Source organism: Perna viridis, chromosome 10, assembly GCF_037379345.1.
Source record: "Perna viridis isolate PV_CMFRI_1.1 ecotype Kerala chromosome 10, ASM3737934v1, whole genome shotgun sequence".
Taxonomy (NCBI): Eukaryota; Metazoa; Mollusca; class Bivalvia; order Mytilida; family Mytilidae; genus Perna; species Perna viridis.
Window position 1 is genome coordinate 40738646 of NC_142454.1, and position 23115 is coordinate 40761760.

Consider the following 23115-nt stretch of genomic DNA (forward strand, 5'->3'; position numbering starts at 1 on the left):
GTAAAGCGACAACAACAGGGTGTTGGTTTCCACAAATTGCTGACGCTCAAAGGAATACATTCGTGTCAGTAAGGAATACTGGTCATAAAAAGTAAGATCTAATTTCCTATAATCCTTTCTTTTCAGTTCATTGTTCCATCTACCATTTACAGTACTTTGATATTTTCATAACAGTTGAAAAATCAAGTGCTAAAATTGTGTCAAGGTTCAAGTTATATACTTTCTTGTGCTGGCTAGTCTTTGATCATCAACCAATTACTATCGCTTAACGATAAATAGATAATTTCAGTTTAATTGCAGCTTGGAATATATAAACATGACATCATATCCATACACAGTCATTACACTTGTTAACTGCCAACCAGCGATATATTATAATTTTATTTTGCGTTTGTAGCATATAAATTTGAAATCGTTTTGACTCCCTGTATAGTTAAAGTAAGGGAAAACATTTCTAAAAATAACAAAGAAGATGTTTTCAGAATGCTAAAATTTTTTATCGACAACGTTTTTGTCCAGTGTGATGGAAGCGTGTTTCACAACCGGTCGGCATTCCAATGAGAACAAATTGTGTGCCTCTACTTAATGGCCTATTCCTTTACTCTCATGAGTCTTACTTTATAGCTGATCTGGTCCAATCTATGTCATGAAAACTTATTTGTCAACGTTTTCCAATTCTCTTTCGTCTACCGAGGTCTTGAATTCTTATGAGCAATTCGGTGGGTATTTCTCAAAAGGAAGAGGACGCTTAACCTACCGATGCACCTGGTCCATGCTCCCAGTTTTTAGTTGCTCATTTACTTTTATCAATTTTTCTGTATCATCTTTGTTATTTTATGTTCTATGTTTGTGCGTCTGTTTTCCATGTCTGGTGTTTGTCCCTAGATACATTTATAGATTTCCGTTATGTTGATTACTCTTTCATCATAGAGGGACAGTTTCAAACATTCCGCCGTAGTTGATCAATCATTCTGTTCCTATTGTCTCTTGCATCTATACGAAGACAATAAGTAATAAAATTTTCAAACATAAAAAGACATTGCAGAATATAAACATTAAGGAGTACGTAAAGCCCTCCATGACTTGTGATTGTACCTCTTCACTCTTTAACTTCAGAATATTTGATCGCATTCATATAAGTTGTATTTCAAGGACATATATTCTAATTAATAATAACAAATAAGATAAGTTTAATACTGTAATATCATTTCCTATACTTGCAAATGAATAAGTACATGTATAATAAGTAACTTTAATTAAATATAGTAAGTGATCAGATTGTCATTGAGAACTAGTTTCTTATAATAACATGTTCTTAAAGTCTAATAATGGTCTGCACCTTCATGTGGTCTCTTCCTGAAAAAAGTTTAAAATTACAAATTTTCCCTATCTGTGCAGCAAAATATCCTTATCTCCTGCTTATGGTGTTTATATTTTACAATTGAGTCGTTACGCTAAAGCAAGTACGTGTATTAATTATTATGATTTTAACGAAAGCCCTAAGTATCTGGAATCAATGATTGTGGAAATGCCTCTCAAATGTATTTTTTCTAAATTCTTTTTTCAGATACCATTCCTTGGTTGACAAACACTCAGTTTCTCAGTCTTTTCTAAAACAATCAGTAGTAATAGATTGGGTTGGTGTTCTGTAATTTTGTTGTTACCTTATTTTATCAAAATATCATGTTGAAAAATTGAAAAAAGATTATTTCCGTATGTGATTCTGTACAAACATACTATTAAATAGCTTCTTTGCAGTTAGTTGTATTCAATCTATATTCATTTGTAAGTAATGTGTAATGTAATACATTACATTTGTAAGTAATGTGTAATGTAATACATTACATTTGTAAGTAATGTGTAATGTAATACATTACATTTGTAAGTAATGTGTAATGTAATGCATTCCATCATCAAAATTGAGTAATGGTAATGGGCACATTGTATAATAATGGTAATGTAATGCATTACATTTTCATGTAACTGAGCCTAGGCCTCCCTATACATAAACTTTTTTAAACCATATGTTTTCCTATCTTTAGATTACATGTTAGGTGCTTGATTGTGCATAAGAAACAGATGACATGAAGATTAGTCGAGTTTTTTAGTATTGATTCATTGATAAAAGTTGAAAGAGTAATCAAGGGAACCGAGGTTGTAGGGGTAATCAAAAGAATCTAATCCAGGGACAAAGGCCAGGCATGGAAAACAGACAAACACAAAAAAGAACATTAAGTAACTAAAATAATACATACAAAGTAACAAAAGCAATTGGGCAACTCGTACTCCATTAGAAACTTGGAGCATGGACCACGTGCACCGGTAGGGTAAGCGTCCTCTGCTTTTCTAGAAACACCCGCCGAGTTGTTCATAAAAAGTCAAGTTCAGGGTAGACGAAAGAGGAAAGGAAAACTATGACATGTTGAACAAATGAGTTTTTATGGCGCGGATGGATACACCGTAACAATGTGTGGAATGTGGAATAAACAATTAAGTTCTAACTAAAAACGTAACTTAAGGAAACACCGCAAAATGAATTAATTCGGTCATATAGTTCAAAGCGGTCAACACTGTACGTGACTTATGTTTTGCGCATCGTAAGGATTATGACATTATTTGTTTCTTATGTTTCCTTTTTAACTACATGTATCTGATATGTCCTTTACTTGTTTTCGATCCACAGATATAAATAGCATTGTTGAACGTTGTTCCTGAATACTTGAGAAACAAGGTTCATCAAACAATAAAAAGGCATGAAATTTTCTGTTTTTATTGAGTTTCTCCTTTCGGCATGTAAGTGTACAAATATGTTTAGTTCTTTCAAATAGAAGAATACTTTCACCTGGCTACGTTAATTATCGCATGAAATTTGGAGGATAATTGATAAAAGATTTATTTGTAGGCGGGAATTGTTTTTATCCAATATTGTTAGCGATGTTCAACTGTCGAGACAACCAGCTGATGCTACATGGATTCATTAAAGACAAAAAAGCATAAACTTGTATGACGTTGAAACATATTGCAAAACACTTCCGAAGTGATTTCTATTTTTACAGAAAAGCAATCCATACTTAGAGACAATATCTATTTAGAGAGATATAAGCAAGTTCGTAAAATTGCTTAGCTGTTGTTTTTTAAGCCTGCTTTCCGTTTATTCATGGGACGGGATTGAGTTACAACTATTTTGATCAGATGTCTCAAACGTATTGTCAAGGGCGATTAGTTCCAGAATGGGTGTTTGCTATCAGACGGGAATGTGACGGTATAGCTCCTACACGCAATGACATCTGCGCGTCTACCAAAACAGACATACTTGGATCTATTGGGTTTTTAAAAAATATGTAAGAATTTTAGGTAACGAAAGAGTTAAATAGATTAAGTTATATCTTAAAGAGCCCATTTAAGGAGGTAGACTAGGGACACAACTCTTTACGAATCATTTGAACGTTTGTATTCAACATTTGACATCAATCCTATGTAAGCATCAAAGTAACTTGAATTAATGTCATTCTGTTTCAAATGAAAGCTTGATTGACTTTTGTGAAATTGAATATGATACAGACATACCATTGATTTTAAAGAGTTGCCTGGTAGCCAAGATCTACCTCCTTTATATCCGAACGTTTGTTAATCCTTTTAATCTTCTATGGTATATAGTTCATACTCCATTTCATAAATTTTGCATTTAACATTCATGGGGTCGTTGAAATTGATAGTTGACAAAAGTCGTCTTTGGATATGAGTACTTTAACAAAATTAAATATGGTAAAATTATAAACATCACTTTTTAAAAGTAATTTGAAGATTTACATGAAAATGCTTTTAGAAATGTAATAAAAAGTTTCATATTTTTTATGATATTGCAAGACAAAAATTCAGTGACTCACAATTATGTTTTTGAAATATTTAAGAATATCTATAAGTGTTCTTCACACATTTTTTTTTTGAGAAATGCTAGTGAAATTTCAAAACAAAATATATGTCAAATTAAAAAAATTCCTTCCATTCTGGCTTAACTATCTCCAAATTATGTTCGGTGACATGTTTATATTTAAATGTTTATACAAGAGTAATCAAGGGAACCAAGGTTATAGCGGTAATAGAATGTAATCCAGGGACAAAGACCAGACATAGAAACAGACATACACAACAAAGAACATTAAGTAACTAAAATCATACAAACAAAGTAACAAAAGTAAATGAGCAACTCGGACTCCACTAAAACTGGGAGCATGGACCAGGTACACCGGTAGGGTAAGCGTCCTCTGCTTTTCTAGAAACACCCGCTGAGTTGTTCATAAAAAGTCAAGTCCGGGGTAGACAAACGAGGAAAGGAAAACTATGACCCGTTGAATAAATCAGTTTTCATGGTGCTGATGGATATACCATAACGATCCACGAGTTCATGATGACGACCATAAAACTTCTGTAGTGATGACTTTAATCTTGTAGCAACATAACCCTGTTCTAGAAGCCTATTTGTTAGAGTTCTAGCGCGATATAAAAAGTCTGCGTAGTTTCGGCAAGCTCTGGCATAACATATGAGTTGTGATATGAACACTCCATACGCAGGAGCAAGCTTATATTTAAGAAAGAAAAAAAGGAAAAAAATATATAGATATATATACTTAAAGTTATGATTAACTTCAACTGAAGTATCTTATCTTTGAACCCAATATTTTAACGAAAATTTAGTTACTGTTTAAGTTTGAGAAAAGTATTGTTAAAAAAACAAAGAAAAAAAAGGTATTCAATTTTTTTAACAAAAACATATCATTTTTGTCCTTTTATTTTCATTCAACTGAATTTTTCAAATAAAATTCAAATTGTTCACTCGGTTGTTTAATATCCAATGTATCTGTTTTTTTCTCTTTTGTTGGATAGCGTTGCATGTTTGGATACTATTAACATTAAGAAGGACCGTGTACAGCTTGCTGTTAACCCAACTGGTTTCCAGCCAGATGCAGGAAAAGCTAGTACGGTAACATATGGATATGGTGCCGGAGGCTGTACATGGACACCGAACCACTGTGCACCAAATTATTGCTGCTGTAAAGCATACTAAGAATCTTCATGTGACACCAAAGCAAGACTCTCAGACTTTCCTCGAAATAAATTTGTCAAACATTTAACAAAATTAAACTGATTTGACCATTAAATAAAAAAAATGATTTTTCTGACTTTTTTGTAGTTTGTATTGTGATGGAACCATTTACTAAACCATCTTTTTGAGAAAATAAAACAGCCACGTTACTCATGTAAAACCCGGATATAAACAGATGACTGCAAATCAAATGAGCGATAAATATATGAAAGCATTATTTTCATCGACGACCTTTCTCTTTAAGGTGGAAAGAAGTTTACTGGTCATTCTGTTTTACCATCTTCATCAACTGAAATATATGCCGACAAATTAATATGTTTGATTTTACCTACGATTTTCAAAACAGTTTTGTTCCAACTTCGATATCACCTATTAAGTTTATCATGGATTATGAAAATCTGTCTTTAAAATAATTTTTAAAGAGTAATCAAGCAGATATCAACAGAATGAAATCCAGGAACAAGACAAGACATGGCACGCAGACAAACACAGCGCAAAGAACATAAAGTAACTAAAATAATACAAAGGAACAAAAGTAAATGAGCAACTCGTGCTCAACTAAACATTGGGAACATGGACCAGGTGCACCCGTGAAAAGGCGTTTAAGAAGTGGCTTTTAATAATGCTGATGAGACAAAAAGAATACGAAAGGTTGGCAAATCTTTTAAGATCAAAACAAGAAAATCCTTGAAGAGACAAGTTAGATCAATATTTTGCTTGCTATTAAAATTAGGTTTTCTAAAATATACACATGAATGGAATATTTACAAAAAAAATAATATACATCTTAAAATTTTTTAAATGTTCATCTCGTCCTTCATGAAGTAGGAAATATGTGTTCATTCAACACATTTGTTTATTTGTAGACAAATCATGAAAGAAAGTACCAAACTTGGAAACATATTGTCTCTATGGGATATTTATCACAGAACCCTTATACAGCCTTCATGTAAATCACACGAAGAATTGATTACTAAAAGATCCACTAGTTTTCAATTTCAAAATTTCAAATATAACCTTCCTTTCTTTCGAGTTAGCACAAAAAAAATATAGTACCTGTATTGAGTCCCATGCAGGTCCGGGTGTTAAAAGAATAGGCCTGCAGCAGCGCTAAGCTTGTCGTAAAAGGCGACTAAATAGTGCTAAGAAACCTAGCCGGGGGCTAAGCGCTCTGCCCACAGAGCAACCGGGATGTGTGCCCCAAGTGGTGGAATGGGGTACTCCTGGCGTGTTACATGTTGGGCTTGTCGGGCTATAATACGGAAAACCTGACCGCAAACCATAGTGGTGCATCGTGTTGGGAAAGATGCCACGTTCCTCACACATTAAAGAAACCTACTGTAGTATTCGATAGGGGTAGGAATCTTTGCGCTCCGCCACAGGAGGCTAAATTGCCCGACCCTACCCATCCCTCTTTTTTCTAGTGGCAATCAAAATTTGTCGACCCTATTATCCTTGTGTTCTATCCCTTGTTTCATTTCATCATCTTTCATGTTTATTTTATCATCCATTTCATGTTCATCGCCACAATATAGCTGAAATATTGCTGCTCGGGCAGTAAACCCCAACAATCAATCAGTCAATCAACTTGTATTGAAAACAGTAAATGCAAGAATACATATATACAATTTTAATTGTATACAATAAATACCATAAATATCGAAATGGGAAGTCGCACAAAGAACCGTGCAGTTTTACCGGGTAATACAAGGAATGAAGCCTCAGTGTTTATAGGGTTTGTTGAAGTTTGTAAGACTGAAAAATAAAGATATATAAAGTTTATCTGTACATTTTGTAAATAAATTACATCTTTGCTACTTTAAAACGAAATCGAATATTTAATTATAATATGTTTTAGGCGATACTGCTTTTGCCAGCAAAGTGTATCCATCAGCACCATGAAAACTGATTTATTCAACGGGTCGTAGTTTTCCTTTCCTCGTTTGTCTACCCCGGACTTGACTTTTTATGAGCAACTCGGCGGATGTTTCTAGAAAAGCAGAGGACGCTTACCCTACCGGTGCACCTGGTCCATGCTCCCAGTTTTTAGTGGAGTCCGAGTTGCTCATTTTTTGTTGTTCTTTTGTTCAAAGTGTTCTTTTGTTCATACTTTGTATGTATGATTTTAATTACTTTATGTTCTTTGTTGTGTATGTCTGTTTTCCATGTCTGGTTTTTGTCCCTGGATTACATTCTTTTGATTACCGCTATAACCTTGGTTCCCTTGATTAGTCTTTCAATATAATCATTTGAGCAGATGGCACACATATATCGTCAAGGCCTTATTGTACGTCGGGCGATTTGCCATTAAATGTTCGAAAAGCATAAATTGCATCAGAAAATGATCACAACGTTTTTTTTCACTGATTCAATGAAGTTATTATTTATTATTATTTAGCTACACAGCCAAAAGTGCCACATATTTTGTATTTTATGATTATCACTCACTTTTCTTTATAAACCAGTAGTTGTTTTCATCGTCTGAATCACACTCATTTTGACCCTAACTCTCTTTTGAGCCAAAGTACTCTTTGATCCTCAGACTTCTGGCGAATTTGTCAAGTTCCTCGATCAGGATGGTAGATTATTATCCAAAGTCTTTCCCGAACCACCTATGATTGCTTTCAGACAGCCAGACAGTTTGCGTAGTCTACTTGTGAGGGCTGAAATATCTAAGCCCAACTTGACCTAACAAAAAAGCTTTACTCCCAATGAGTCAACACTTTAGATTACCTATCCACTGCCTCCATGATTTCAACAAAATGAAAATCTTCAAAGTGGAACAAAACACGATCTGGAGCGATCTACAGAGAGTGAAGCGGGAGGGATTTTTGATAAAAGAACTCCGTGTTTTACACCCACACGGAATTAACACAATACATTAAGTTCTTCCTATTTTGTATAGTTTCTTATAACAGTATTTGTAAATAGTTTTTATTTTTATAGTTCAGTATTCAAGATCAACACACAACGTGTGTCTATAGCACAATGTTCAAGATCTTTGTTACTGTCGGTAAAAAAAAATTTATACGTCACAGGTTTTCACCTGATTAGGTAGTGAGTTGTGTTCACAGACCATTTACTTCCATACACACTTAGTTTATTTAAGGCACTGAAGAATGTCATTTGTTCACTGAAAATTTTGCCCATTATATACTTTATTATAGTGTGTTAACAACTTTATCGGTATTGTTGTACAATCCTTTAGACTTATATAATTATTTTTGTTTGTGCTGCATTGTCATGACTGGACGACCTGATACCCATTAAGTTTTCTGGTTGGCAGATTCCTTTAGATTTTATATATATAAACACACTCTATGGATTCAGATAGTCATTTTAATTTGTGCTATTTTATAAGGTTGAGGTTTAAATTACAGTGTTTGAAGGAAGCAAATGCGTGTTTTAACCTTCTGCTTTTTTAATTGTTACAATAGTCTACACTTATACGAGAAAAGACAGTGTTCAAAGAAAAAAATCATTATAGAAACTGAAGATCATCAATGGGTTTCTTGAGGGGAGGTGTTTCCCTTTTAATGCCTTTTCTATCAGTAAAAGGATATAGTTCCAACTTTCCTTTTGATGATAAATCCAGGAATGTTATTTTCATTTTTATCCACTGTGACACTGTGACGATTATCAATTTTAAGTTTGATCATTTATCGATAATGAAGTAATGAAGTACTTAAGGAAGTAGACCTAGGGTAGGGGACATAACTCTTGAAATCAGTGATATGTGTATATATCATATTCAATTTTACCAAAGACCATCAAGCTTTCCTATGAAACAGAATGAAATTGCTCCGTTATGTATTTTAGGATGTGTGACTTATTTTGAAGCTTGCATGAGATTTATGTAAAATGCTGAATACAAACGTCCCAATGATTTGTAAGAGTTGTGTCCCTTACCCTAGGTCTACCTCCTTAAACTAATATCTTTTTTTTCATTTAGCTGTTGTATTATGAGTTTCATGTTTTTAAAATGTTTTTTTTTCATTGTTTCCGGTAATCCTTTTATTTCACAATCTTTGTATCTTGAATTTTTCAACTTGAGAAGAAGTTTTATCGTATTTATTTTTCATCATTTTAATTAAGTCAAGCACGTGCCTTCCTATCACCTAATTTGATTTATCTTTGATTTTCAAAACAGTTATGTCTCTGATTCCCTCGCAAGTTACTAAGTTTCCCATGCTTTAAAAAAATTAACATTTTACAATATAATAGAAATGAAAATCCTATATTAGACAAAAAGTAATTTTGTATTGATCAGTTTTTCTTTGTAAGCTTTAAATTATTTTTTTTCTCGAAATCATAGTAATAATTAGAGCATTGCAAAATTGCATCAAATCATGAAAATATATGTGCACAATTACCTATATAAATGATGTTGGCAATAAAAAAAGAACTAACATTGTATATAGGCTACGCCCACAATTACCAGATTCTTTTATTGATCTGTGTGCATTTTCCTTTTTTTTCATGTTCCTGATAAATGAAATAAAAGAATGAATGCCAAACGGTATTGAATTTTTAGTTCACCTACAAATAGAGTAGGTGATATTTGTTTTTTTTTACATGCATTTGTTGTTATTTTTTTATTCGAATACAATTCATTAAAGTACAACATTTTTAATTACGCCAGTCGGGTTAATCGTATATAGTGGTTAATTAAACAACTACCATGTGGATTTCTTAGAAAATTGATTTTACAAAACCATAACACTCATTTGTGATCACAATCTCCTAACTAATCTTTAAGGCTTTCAGTTTTCTAATAAGGAACATTGTGATATTTGTAAATACAGTGAAAATGGGCAAATGTGTTACGACTTGTATTACAAGGAAGGTCGAGATTTATGTGTGTAAATACCTGCAAAGTATTATCAACATAAAAGACTCAGATATTTTAAATAGATTTTGAAATACCATCAGGTGCAAACAAATTCAATAACAAGATCGCCAATAGGCGGGATTTGATGTTATCGGAAAATACTCAGTGTTTTACAGCATGGATTCAAGTACAAAAATCGTTCATAACATTAAATTACACGGAGGAACTTTGAATTAAAGATAACGAATTAGTATAAAACGCTGTCATTGGTTATTTATTAACTTCCTGGTAAATAATTCTATGAACGACTACCATGCTTCGTGCTTTTATCAACACAATATGCAATGTTTTCCTATTTATAGAATATTGTCTGCAAATAAAATATGTGGATCTGCTAAGAGTAATCAAGGGAACCAAGGTTATGGCGTTAATCAAAAGAAAACGTCATACCTACAATCTTCATTGTTAGATAAAAAAGGTAGTTTCAAAGTTGATATTTGTTGTGTATTGATTTTGGCAAGTAAGGAAACTTTTTTTCTGAATTTGTAAATCAATTATGTTTCATTTTGTTTCGTTATGTATTTTAGGATGTGTGACTTTTATAAATGTGTTAGGTCTCAGTTACAATTAATTAAATGGTACAAACGTATTGTCAAAGCCGATTTGTACTTGAATGTGTGATTGTTTTTAGAAAAGAATGCCGACATCTTCCTCCTTTCAACACCATCTGCGCCCCTGCTTAATTAGATTTACTAAGAGCACTAATTCAGCCTTTTACTTCTTGATAGAATTGGAGGATGCCTTTTTTTTAATTTTTAAAGGGTCCATTCTCCTAGTTGTTTTCATCTAATTTTAACTTGCGATTTGACAAATTGAAATAAATCATTATTAGCTCAAAGCTTCTATTGTAATACTGTTAAATGAAAACAGTTTTGTTAAAAATTAAAAATCTTCAAAGGACTATACAAATTCCATTTTTGTAAGTACAACCTTCCATTGACAAATGGGGATAACGGAAATGTCTTTTCAATATCAAGGTGTGAAATTCAGTGTGTGTGTGTGGGGGGGGGGGGGTAGGGGGGTGGGTATGAGGATAGGTTTTATGTGTGTGTGTGTGTCATAAAACAACATAACAAAAAGTATGAAACAAGCCTTCAAGTTGATTAAGTTTGCATAAAGGAAACTATAGATCAAGATTTTTTCTTCACTAAAGAGACAAGGGTATTCTTATTATTAGCCATGTGATGTTTCATTATCTCTCAATGGGTGTGATAATACATACGGGATTTGTGACGTCACAATAAAACGTTCTGCAACTTCTTGTACATTTACAGGAATTTCAGCAAGCAGGGCGCTCTTAGTTAGCGACCTAATATAACAAAACCACTTTGAAAGTGAGAAAAAGCTTTAAAAACCACTAGGAAATGCAAGGATATGAAATCTCAGACACCTACGAGCAACCAAGATTTCGAGTTTTCTAACGAAAAGGGTGCCAGAGATTTGCCTGTCGTGCACTCTAAGCAGCGTTAGATCCTCAATATTTCAATATCATACAAAACATTTATCATAAAAAAGAAGGAAATACTATCCATTCATTCAATATTACGCAACAATGTCAAACAGTAGATCTACACAATTATATGAGACATATTTTCACAGATACACCACAGACTTTGAGTTGTCCGTCCATCTTATACATGTATGTACAACATGGAAATCAATACAACTTGTCAGTATAAATAGAAAACCAGGATACAAATTGTGTCAAAAGTAGCGGTATTTGTACTTCGTGTTATTGACATCTTTTCGAGATTGGGTAATCAATAGGGTTGGCACTGATGCAATTACCACCATTCATATAATAAGTTTGCAATATTCATTAAACAGTTAAAGATGTATAAATGATTGTATATCGAAAATAGCGATTGCTACATAGTTACAGACGAAAAGTAAAATGTAATTAAATATTATGTGAATACTTTTTTTTCTATAAAATAAGTTGATTTCCGTTTTTTTATGAATAGTTACAGATGTGATACGGCGATTAAAATAGCGAGAAGTTTGTTGTAGTGCGGCATCTGTGTATTGCCTAGGACCGGGTCAAGGCCAAGTAAGGCAGAATTAAATATTTATATAGGGGCCTTTTTAAAGCTTCCCTCATGTTATGTGTTTTGCCCATCATTGAATACCATGTGGTGATCTGTAGAAGTTTAACTGTTGGTTGCATGGCATTTAATTTGTTGATGATTTTCTCATTTCTCACAATCATACCACGTCTCCTATTTTTATAAAGTGTGGGAGTTACAACATCTACGTGCTGTCCTACTTTCGCTTTCAATAATACACATATCAAGGGACATAAGTCGAGTAGGAAAAATATATAAAACACAATAATATGGACAAACTTGTGGCTGTAATTTTGTTTTGTACGTCAATAATTATTGCTGCATTATGCATTCGTCTTCGTGAAGCTGAACTGGGTATTCTAGAAATGGAGTATAAACTTTATCAACTTCAGAGAGACTCTTGTAGTAAAGATGACCAGGAACGTATTAAAAATGTCCTGCAAGAAGTCAAGGACGAATTAAGAACAGACAGGGAACAATTATCAGGTAACCATTCAAGATTCATTAAATATAACTTGCGACCGTCGAATTGGTTTTTGAATAAACGAACAATTTCATGTGGTACATTTTTACAGTACTTGTATGGTGAAAATTTCCCGTTCTATGGTATATGGGGAATGGGGATGGGGTTGGTGTATGGGGGATGTACTACTTATACAATGATTTGAATATATTGATGGTGTCTAAGACACGATTTAACGATTCACCTGAACAAATGCGTGTAGAGAGATTACATGACTTAAATGAGAGCTTAAATACGTATACCAGTAACTTGTAAATATTTTACAGCGACTTTCCTACACCATGACACTCTTTTGTTACCAATCTGCTGAACTCTATTGAAAACTGAGAACATGGTCCAGGTGCACTGGTAGGGTGTCATAGGGATTTAATCAGAAGGTAAGTCAATTCAAGTAAGACACCATACGTCTCTGTACCGATGTATCCTTTGGTTTTAAATATTTGTCTACAATTTGTAGTAAAAAGAAATAAGGGTAGCTGACGAAAAGCAATTGAAAACCGTATTATGGTGATTAAATAATGGAGGTTTTGACATCCATTCCAAAATGTTGGGCAGTCCCAAGAAAGCTGATAATACAATGTACGTTGTTCTAGAAACTTTCCTTGTTTTTCGCCTTAACATGTTACCAAAAGGACAGTCACTTTTATATCTTCGACCCTGAGGTATGCCTCCCGAAAATGTAAGCTGACTGGAGAATTCTGTCCATTGATTTATGTTCTACAAAACGATCACCAAACCACCGAAAGGTCTCGCCTACTTAATTTTTTTTTGCGGCGTTTACAAACCACGACAAGACATTTGCTGGCCCGACGACCTCGATAGTTTCTCGAGTAAAAGAATATGTCGAATAGCGTTGTCGCTTACAGTTTCGTGAGATTTTGTATCTGGTAGAGGAGACGTCTAGTGTCACTCTTGAAATAACTCGTGTTTTCAGACTCTTTCCTTTTCTATTGCCAGTACTTAGAAGCAAATCGTTGAATACTGACGACATGTAGTCTTTAAAACTGTGGACTTATGTCAAGACCAACGGAACATGCTCACTAGCGTCTCACCCTGTTTTCCATAGACTAGGATCTCTCAACTTGGGAAACTAACGCAATCGCTTGATCTAGAAGTATTTGAATAGCCTCTCTTGACAAAAAAAGATTTCATCGTTTTACGTTGAGCCTTGAATTCTTTGTCATCGCTGCATATATAGCCACGTTTCACAATTTGGGATTTAGGAATTGCAATTTTGCATGACTGATGATGACATGACTGATAATTTAAGTATATTGGGCTTCTGTGGGTTTGTAGAAAACTAATGTGGAAATTTTACTATCTTATATTTTATATTTGTTGTCAATGCACGAAACGCTCTCTTGAGTGATGTTGACTGTATATTTGATGAATGGATGTAAGAAGAAACAAAATTGATGAGAGAAGCAAATCATGGTCATCATCGGAGGGCACCAAAAAGCATCGTCTATGTATCTTTTGTAAAGATCTGGTACTCAGAGAACATTTATTCCCCCAGAAAACCAATAAGTAAATAGGCAAAACTGGGTCCAATTTCAGTTCCCATTGCATTTAACCGGACTGGCTATAGAATTTCTACCGAAATTAAAGCTTTTGACGTTTAGGACAAAGATATCAGTTTTGACATAAATATTAGGTCTTCTATCAAGGAAATGCCTCAAAGCAGCACAATTTGGGATGCTTGTATATAGGGCTGTCACATCCATAGTGGAAAGTTTGAAATCTGAACTCTCTGGCTACAGGAATCTAGAATGTTGATGGCATGAGTAGTGTCCTTGACAAATGTAAGTAGGTTCGCCAGGATGGGCATGAAAATGTCGAGAGGAAAACTTGAAATAAATTCAGCAGACAATTACAGAAAGACAATTGGTCTCCCAGTGTTTCCATTTTTTGTATCTTAAGAGGCATAAAAAAGGTGATGTTCTGGATTGAGGTACAATCAAATTGAGGGCTTCTTTTGGGAGATATTGAATATCTTTTAAAAAATAAAATAATAACTTTTAAAAAATAAAATAATATCTTTTAAAAAAAATAATATTTTTTAACAAATAAAATAAACCAGGTAGCTGCTTCAGATTTGAATAAATGGGAGCTATAATTAATAAATTTACAGGTAAGTATTCATCGTCTCTTATTAGTCACTTTGAATGTCTTCTTATCTTTGCCAATCCTGTGTCATGGTTGGATGAACGTCTCTGTAAAAATCAATATCAAATTGAGTAATTTGAGTCATTAATTTATTGCCGGGAGTCATTTTTGGAAAATATTAGCTGACACATTTCACCCTGAGTGGGTTGTTGTCTCTTTGTTTCTCGGTCTTTAGTAGATTTTTATTATTTTATTTCAGCTTATCTTCCTTTGATAAATAGAACGGGGCTCAGTTATAACTATTTTGATCAAATTGCCCAGACGTATTGTCAAGGCCGCTTTGTTCCAGGATGGGTCTTTGCTGTAAGACGAGACTGCCGTGGTGTTGCACCAACTTGCAACGATATCTGTGCGACTGCAAAATCAGATATACTTGCCACCATTGAGTTTCAAAGAAATAAGTAAGTTTAATTATTTATGTTACATCCTTGTTTAGTAAATTATTTACCCTCAACATGTAAGATATGCAGTAAATTACTAATGATTGAAAAACCAACCCTAAACGAGAACAGACTAAGAACAAATCAACGCAAATAAGAAAATTTTCAATCTCGTACTTTGAAAACTTTGAACATTGAAAATAACGGGGTGAATTCAGATGCTTAGGCCTAGGTCTGCTTTCTTCATAATATTCGATATGCTTTCTGTTGAAAGAGGGTTGCTTATGAGAGGTCAGGTCGTTTCTCATAATTGATGGGACATTCCATATATATGTCAATATGGACCTTATTTGTCGGCAGTTTAGACATAGGTTTTGTGTAATATACTATTTAAAGCCATATCATTGTCAGCAGTAATCTTGGCTCCCTTGATTACTCCTTAGTATACCAGTGTTCCAAACAAGGCTTACAAATAGAAATGACAATACAACTGTGAAACCGAACTCATTTCTGACTTAATAATTATTTCGGTTCAAGAAATTTTCCTATTACCTAAGTTATAATACATTCAAATTGACATAAGGAGACATTACAAAATGCTTTAGACAAAGTTTTGGATTTTTAAGGTCCCTTTAAAACGAATTTCAATTAACTTGTTTAACTATAATGCTTTGAAATATTCATACAACATTTATCAATATTATTCCTTATTTTCAAATATTTTATTTTATTACCTTAACTGTTAAATAGTGTTATTTTTTTAAATGTGGATTAGTTTACTGACGCTGTTTTTTATCTTTTAATAAGTATTGCCTGTTTTGATGGCATTAGTATAAAGAAGGATCATGTCAAACTTGCTGATAACCCAACAGGTTCCGAGCCGGATGCAGGAAAAGTCAGTTTATCAACATATGGATACGGTGATGTAGGATGTACATGGACACCAAACCACTGTGGACCAAACTACTGCTGCTGCAAAGCATATTAGGAACTTTCTTGTACAAATCACACGCTGCAGTTCAAACGGAATCTTTTGCAAAAAACAGTTTTGCATTTTAAAATTGTAAGAGAATATCTTTATTCTTCTTTTTCAAGAAACTCTCAAAATTATGAGTTGTGAATACCGTAATTCAGGCCAAGTACGTACTCTTTTTGTGTGTTTGAACTTCCCTTTTTCTTAAAGCATCAACATGAAGAGTGTCTTTGGCTTGGTCATTCAACAACTGTACATAAAGTAAACATACAACAACTGCAAAATACGATAAACATGAGGAACACATTGTATAGCAAGTATAACATATTCTCAGAAAGACAGACAGGAGAAATAATAATTCTGTCCATAAAATTTCAGTGCAAAACTCCTTGGCCCTTTTTACAGTATTGAGGCGCGTGTGCAAAGGGAAAAAATTAAACTATAGAGTTTGATGGTATTTATATTTTGTATTTTGCATTTCTCTTTAAATAGAAGAAACACGTTATTTCTATCATATATTCGAATCAAAAGAGACCGACATTTATTTGTGTGAGTAACTTAGTATAGATGTACGATGTATTTGAAAACAGTATGTTCATGCGCGCTTTTGCAATCTTTTCTCTCCCGACAAAGCAAGGCAATTAAATCGACTGTTCCGTGCAATCAGAAAAGCAATCGTTACTACTTGCTATAGAAGACACTGAGCATTTTTCATCTTTTCCAAAAGGTACTTGCTGCGACAGCCTAAATAGGTATTGTTATTATATATATATATATGTTTTAATTCGGCAATACCACGCAAAAACTATATGCTGCCTGGTTGTTCACAAATGTAATAATGTGACATCCGGATTGTTAACATACATTTTTCGGACACAGTGCTCATCTTAGTAAGGTAAAATGTTCAAACATTATTAGTATTAGTATCGGTCTTTTGGATCTTTCTATGCTTCCACTATCTTTTGTTTTCTTGGGGTTTATCTGTACCCTTTTCTTTTACTTCATTCTAATGAGTATATATGTAGGGGTACTAGGTTTATTTACTTTATTAGACTGTTTCCGTTTGCTTCACATAGTGTAATATATCTGCATTGAAGTATTAACATAGTAGCTAAATAACCTGTTTATTTTTACTTTTTTTTTCTAATTCATGTATTACTTAATATATTCCACAGACGTGTGAATAATAGTTCAGTAAAGTTTATCTTAATTTGATCATAATGAAATGTTGTTGTTTGTTATACCTAATGTGCCTTGTCTTTAACTAATAGTCTCTTGAAAAAATATGAGTTAATTCATTAGTAGAGAAAATCGGATCATGAACATAACATGGAGGTACTCGAAATTACATGACATGACAATTGTATTTTTAATGTTCCTATTTCGAAACTTTCGAAATATCTCTTGCAATATATTTAATATTTGACCATGGCGGATCTGTTTAATAATCTCCCCATGAGGTGTGCATTATCACTAAATTGATGGCGCAATATGAATAATTTCTTCTACCCCGTACTTGACGTTTAATGAGTAACTCGGCTGGTGTTTCTAGAAAAGCAGAGGACGCTTACCCTACCGGTGCACCTGGTCCTTGCTCCAAGTTTTTAGTGGAGTCCGAGTTGCTCATTTTCTTTTGTTACTTTATATGCATGATTTTAGTTACTTTATGTTCTTTGTTGTGTATGTCTGTTTTTCATGTCAGGTCTTTGTCCCTGGATTGCATTCTTTTGATTACCGATATAACCTTGGTTCCCTTGATTACTCTTTCAGTTAACAGGCGAACGTTTTAAAAAAAATATATGTCCGTGTAGCAGTTAAGTTAAATGCCATAATGTTTTTTTTATCAGAAGCCTTTTTTTTTGGGGGGGGGGTGAGGGCTCTAGGAACAATCACACATACTTAAGTTGTATGCAGTGTAAAAAAAATATATTGGTTATTTATCAAATCCTTCGCATCAGACGTCAAGTAGGGAACCTATATCTTTTCAGTCATCTGTAGTTACAAATTCGCAGACAAATAATCTACAGAGCTACCGTCAATTAAAGTTTGCAGGCTTACGCACTTATGTAAAAACTGTATCCTAAAATATATTTATTGGTTAAAAATTACAATTACATAATCACAGATTAATTTTGTCTTATTTAAGATACACGATGTTTTCTTTGAACATATATTTATTTATATTCCTTTTTAAGGCATGTGATACTGGATCCCTGTTTCAGCTAGCTTATGAAACAAGGGGCAATCAAATCCTAGTCCGGGTATTTTATAATTCTTAAATTAAATTTTTCACGTTGTAGAAGACACATACCATATCTGTGGGTGACCTTTGATACATTTATGACCGAAATTCGCTTAATTAAAAGTGTATTGACGTGCACTAAAATGTTTTCTATTTTGTCTTTATACGCGTCTATTTTAAATATTTTGCTTGCACATAAGGTGTACACGATTTCATGTATGTATTGGGTTACCCTATAATGAGTACTCCCAATCTTATTCAAATGCCAAATATAGTTAAGCTAATGAAATCAAAATTATTCGGATGATAATTGATCTCTGAAAGATTCAAAAGAAATCTTAAACATGTGGGAGGAATTCAGGATACACAAATGTGCCACTGGACATCCTGAATAGTATATACATGATGACGATATTGTAATATTGTACTGTATTAATGCTTGCTCATAGTTGGTTATCATGTTTTATTTACAATATGATGTTTCATAAATCAAAATTATATTGCAATTAGATGCTGATATGGTTATGGATGTAAAAATAATGGATAAACAAACCAAGTACAGCTATACATCAGAACTAAAACTAAAAAGTCTTATTAGATACTAGTATCAGGCGGAAAATCCATTTTTGTCAAATTAGAACATAATCCTGCATTTAACTCCTAAAATATAATGGCAGTGATTATACATGTATTTGTTAAAAATTTGACAAATGGTTTGCAAGATGATTTTTATATATGTAAAATTTTGAAAAATTGGAAAGGAATTGGTAAATTACTCTTAAAATGGTTAAACATGATAATGGGAGATGTTTATTGAGAGGAATATGTCTATTGAAAATGAAGTACATGAGAATGATATCCTTTCATTTGTTGACTATGTTCTTGCCTTTGATACATTGAAACGATATAGGCAAGATACTATTATATTATCTAGGGGTAAAATGTTTAATGACATGTGTAATCTGTGTGATATAAATAATTGGAATGGCAGATGAACAGGAGATCTTACTTGAACTTATAAATACCACATCTATAGAGACAGCGGTGTTGTAGACAACCTTTGTATCTATAAATCGTTATTGTCAAAAGTTATATTTTTCAACGTCGACAAGTTTTTATCAGAATACTCAGATCATACCCAGATATCTACACTGTATAAGATTAGTTGTACTATCAACGAACAAACCGAGAAAGTGCAGTCTGTACAATAAACCATATAGATGGGATGAAAACTCTTCCTCACACTTACATGCTCTGTGTCTACCACTGCTTCACATAAAGATATGATGAAAACTAATTATAACAATGTCATTAAACATCTGGTCAGTGCTGCAGAAATTACCCTTAAACATCTGGTCAGTGCTGCAGAAATTACCCTTACACATCTGGTCAGTGCTGCAGAAATTACCCTTACACATCTGGTCAGTGCTGCAGAAATTACCCTTAAACATCTGGTCAGTGCTGCAGAAATTACCCTTACACATCTGGTCAGTGCTGCAGAAATTACCCTTACACATCTGGTCAGTGCTGCAGAAATTACCCTTACACATCTGGTCAGTGCTGCAGAAATTACCCTTAAACATCTGGTCAGTGCTGCAGAAATTACCCTTAAACATCTGGTCAGTGCTGCAGAAATTACCCTTACACATCTGGTCAGTGCTGCAGAAATTACCCTTAAACATCTGGTCAGTGCTGCAGAAATTACCCTTACACATCTGGTCAGTGCTGCAGAAATTACCCTTAAACATCTGGTCAGTGCTGCAGAAATTACCCTTAAACATCTGGTCAGTGCTGCAGAAATTACCCTTAAACATCTGGTCAGTGCTGCAGAAATTACCCTTTAACATCTGGTCAGTGCTGCAGAAATTACTCTTAAACAAACAAAATCTTAAACAAAGACGAACAGCCAAAAACAATGGTATGTTATGTCATTGTCCTTGAAAACAAGCCTTGATCAAAACGCTTTGAAAAAGTCGCCAAACAACAGACTCCTTTGTTCTCAATTTAGTATATTAAGATTTTACAGAAAGTCAGAAATATACAAATAAATACGTTTTATTGTAAAATTATTGATCAGTTAATTCTTTACATGGAAATTATTCTAAAAATATTAGTCGTTAGTAGATGATTTATCAAACTCAGATAAAAACAAAACTCCTGATATTTCCCCTAAAATTTTAAAAACTAAAATAGAATTCTTTATACACTCCTTGAATCGTTCGTGTTTTCCATTTTAGCGTTTCTGCATTGTTTATTTTGCGTTTAAACATCGTTTTGCTTTCGTTTAAATGCTCGATAAATGCATGATAGAAGCGTTCGTGCAAACGCACACTAGGAGCGTTCGTTTAAACGTATGATAAGAGCGTTTGTTTAACGCAAGATATAAGCTTCCGTTTATTTTTATGCATTCATTTATTTTCTTTACTTAACTGTTATTTTCATATTTTTGTTACTATGTTTTGTACTTAAATTTATTCTATTTTTGATTTTTTACTTTACTATTTGTTAATATTATTATTTTTCATCATTCTTGTATCGGGCGTTTAAACTCACACTGGGCGCGTTCGTTTATCGTGCGTTTAAACGCACAATGGGGGCGTTCATTTAAATGCACGAGAGAGGCATTTGCTTATCGTGCGTATGGTGATCATTTAGGAATTGTGGGTGCGGGAATCCTAAACATATCAAGCAGTGTAACAATCAGACAGTAATTGATTCATGCATGTCAGAAACCCTTCAAATTCAGTTTTATTTCTTTTTCAGAAAAAATTAATGCTCACATAACCAGTCTTACTTTTCCATTTGGTTGTTGCGTTTTCGATGAAAGGACTTTATACGGTAAGGCCTGTTTTTGGCCCCCTCTATTTCAGAAGAAAATAATTTATGACGAACATATCGATTAAAAGAAGAAAATGATGGCCAAATATTTCAATTTTCTCATATGCCTTGTATTTCAATCGTAGGATCACCTAACTCCATCTGTTAAGACGCCAAAACACCATAGAAACGAAAAATATGGATAAAAATATGATTTTCGTCACAAACTTCTTCTTTTAATGCCAACATGACCCACAGAAAACAAAATTACTTTGGACACTTCTTGTAACGCAGAATCATATTTAAAAGACATTATCGTGGGTCTCGTTGGCGGAGACCCTCAAAAATCGAAAAAAACATAGTTGTAAAATGGTTTTTGTTTACTATCACAATAATATGGGAACGTAATGGGTGATGGGACGGCACTTTTCCGAAGCGATGTCAACATGTACGTCTGATTGGTAAGTGATTAAGGCTTTTCACCGCCAGAATTGATTAATATTTTATGGAATCCATATTCAGGTAGTTTTTCAGCATGTTTTAATCAAACACGACATAGAAAATGGGGTCAAAGGATATTTTTATGGGGATAAATATGAGCACAAAAACACGGTCTTTCGTTTTTATCTTGCAAGATCTTACTATTTTCTGAAAAGATCCTGATCATGTATTACTCATCTTTTTTGAACATTTTGTGGAGGTTATTTCAACTGAAAAGACCTTTTATTCTTTTCTGTGTTAGGGTGGGAGTCTGTTTTGCAGACGATAAATTTGCGACCGAAATCATGATTGCAAGTTGTTCGTCCCTTGGGTGCAGGGTGTCCGAGAGGTTCAGAATCGCTAAATATTATTTCCTACAATCGGCCGTAGTTTGAATATACATATAAAATATCATAAAATGTTTATGTCTACCGAAAGTATAAATAGTAGATATATCGTCAATAATTTAAAATAGGACGCAATGGCGTAATGCGTGTCGGTTTATGAAGCAGACGATGCCGGTTCGAAACTCAGTGCTGGTATATTTTTTTTCTTTTTTTACTACGTATTTACTATTTATTTGTATTTGATATAAAATAACATCTATCGACATTTTCCATGGAATAACTGCAGCAGTGACTCGCTGATTGCAGTGTTAAAAATACTTTTCGACTTTTAATATATGATGGTTGTAAATATTCTGTCTTGCAGAATACAAAAATGCAACAAGATTCGATAATGCATTTTTTTCGTCTCTCGGGTGTACTGTATCTTTTTAAGTGAAATCTGAAAATTATGTATTTCTGTAAATGATTACAAAATATGTTTATGTACCGAAAGTATGGATAAGTACATATTTTATACATAATATTAGATAGTTCATCGTGGCGTTGTGGTTAGTGTGACCAACAACAGCGATAGCGGTTCAAGTCTCGACGCCGGAATTTTTTTTTTTTCATATTCAACTGTGGACATGTTTTTACTATTTATATATTGTATGATAAATTATACGAATTTAATTGGAATCAACATTGTGACATAAGGAGATCAATATTTGCTGTTGTTCTGTTTGCGGCTGTCTGCTTTACCTTATATGATATCGATGGTAACTAATTAATAGGGACTGAACATGTTGTACATTATCTTTGAGGGGGGTGTAGAGAGGGTGGGAACCTGGAATTAGGGGTGTCGGGAACCGGGAGTGACATTTTGAATTATTGGGAAAAATGGGGAGGTCAGGAACCGGGAAGTAAAAGAGAAGGGAACTGCTGACACTCTGTGCACCACTTAAGTGTTATTTTCAACGGTCGTTTATGGGGCGGGAACCGGGATGGGCAGAACGGACAGGGAAATGGAACCTGGAAATAAGGGGGACAGGAAACGGGAGTTAATGTGGCATGAACTGCTGACCCCGTGTCCACCTTCTGAATTTATATTTTTGATGAAAATCACTGAGTTTTAAGCGTTTGCACG

The 23115-nt window shown here is 33.7% G+C and overlaps 2 protein-coding genes across 3 annotated transcripts; both read left to right on the forward strand.

Annotated features, from left to right (window-relative positions):
* LOC148605783 (uncharacterized) lies at positions 1–5804 on the forward strand. Of its 2 annotated transcripts, none has more exons than XM_088548530.1 (3): positions 1–91; positions 2903–3341; positions 4885–5804. In XM_088548530.1, the coding sequence occupies exons 2-3, from the start codon at positions 3193–3195 to the stop codon at positions 5063–5065; spliced, it is 330 nt and encodes a 109-aa protein (XP_088404656.1). In that variant the 5' UTR covers positions 1–91; positions 2903–3192; the 3' UTR covers positions 5066–5804. The 2 variants fall into 2 exon arrangements, with proteins under 2 accessions (XP_088404656.1, XP_088404657.1); XM_088548531.1 differs by lacking the exon at positions 1–91 and adding an exon at positions 2683–2793 and having other exon boundaries at positions 3057–3341.
* Positions 5805–12130: 6326 nt separating this feature from the next.
* Positions 12131–17324, forward strand: LOC148605784 (uncharacterized). Its single transcript, XM_088548529.1, has 3 exons — positions 12131–12547; positions 14950–15151; positions 15938–17324. Exons 1-3 carry the CDS (start codon positions 12331–12333, stop codon positions 16116–16118), a joined length of 600 nt encoding a protein of 199 aa, XP_088404655.1. The 5' UTR covers positions 12131–12330; the 3' UTR covers positions 16119–17324.
* The last annotated feature ends 5791 nt before the right edge of the window (positions 17325–23115 follow it).

What these genes read in the sequence shown, in the direction of transcription:
- LOC148605783 (XM_088548530.1), top strand. Translation starts at nt 3,193, where the DNA reads ATGTCTCAAACGTATTGTCAAGGGCGATTAGTTCCAGAATGGGTGTTT. An exon ending in ATTGGGTTTTTAAAAAATAT is followed by an intron (nt 3,342 to 4,884) that starts GTAAGAATTTTA and finishes TTTGTTGGATAG; the next exon opens with CGTTGCATGTTTGGATACTA.
- LOC148605784 (XM_088548529.1), top strand. Translation starts at nt 12,331, where the DNA reads ATGGACAAACTTGTGGCTGTAATTTTGTTTTGTACGTCAATAATTATT. An exon ending in AGACAGGGAACAATTATCAG is followed by an intron (nt 12,548 to 14,949) that starts GTAACCATTCAA and finishes ATTTTATTTCAG; the next exon opens with CTTATCTTCCTTTGATAAAT. An exon ending in ATTGAGTTTCAAAGAAATAA is followed by an intron (nt 15,152 to 15,937) that starts GTAAGTTTAATT and finishes TCTTTTAATAAG; the next exon opens with TATTGCCTGTTTTGATGGCA.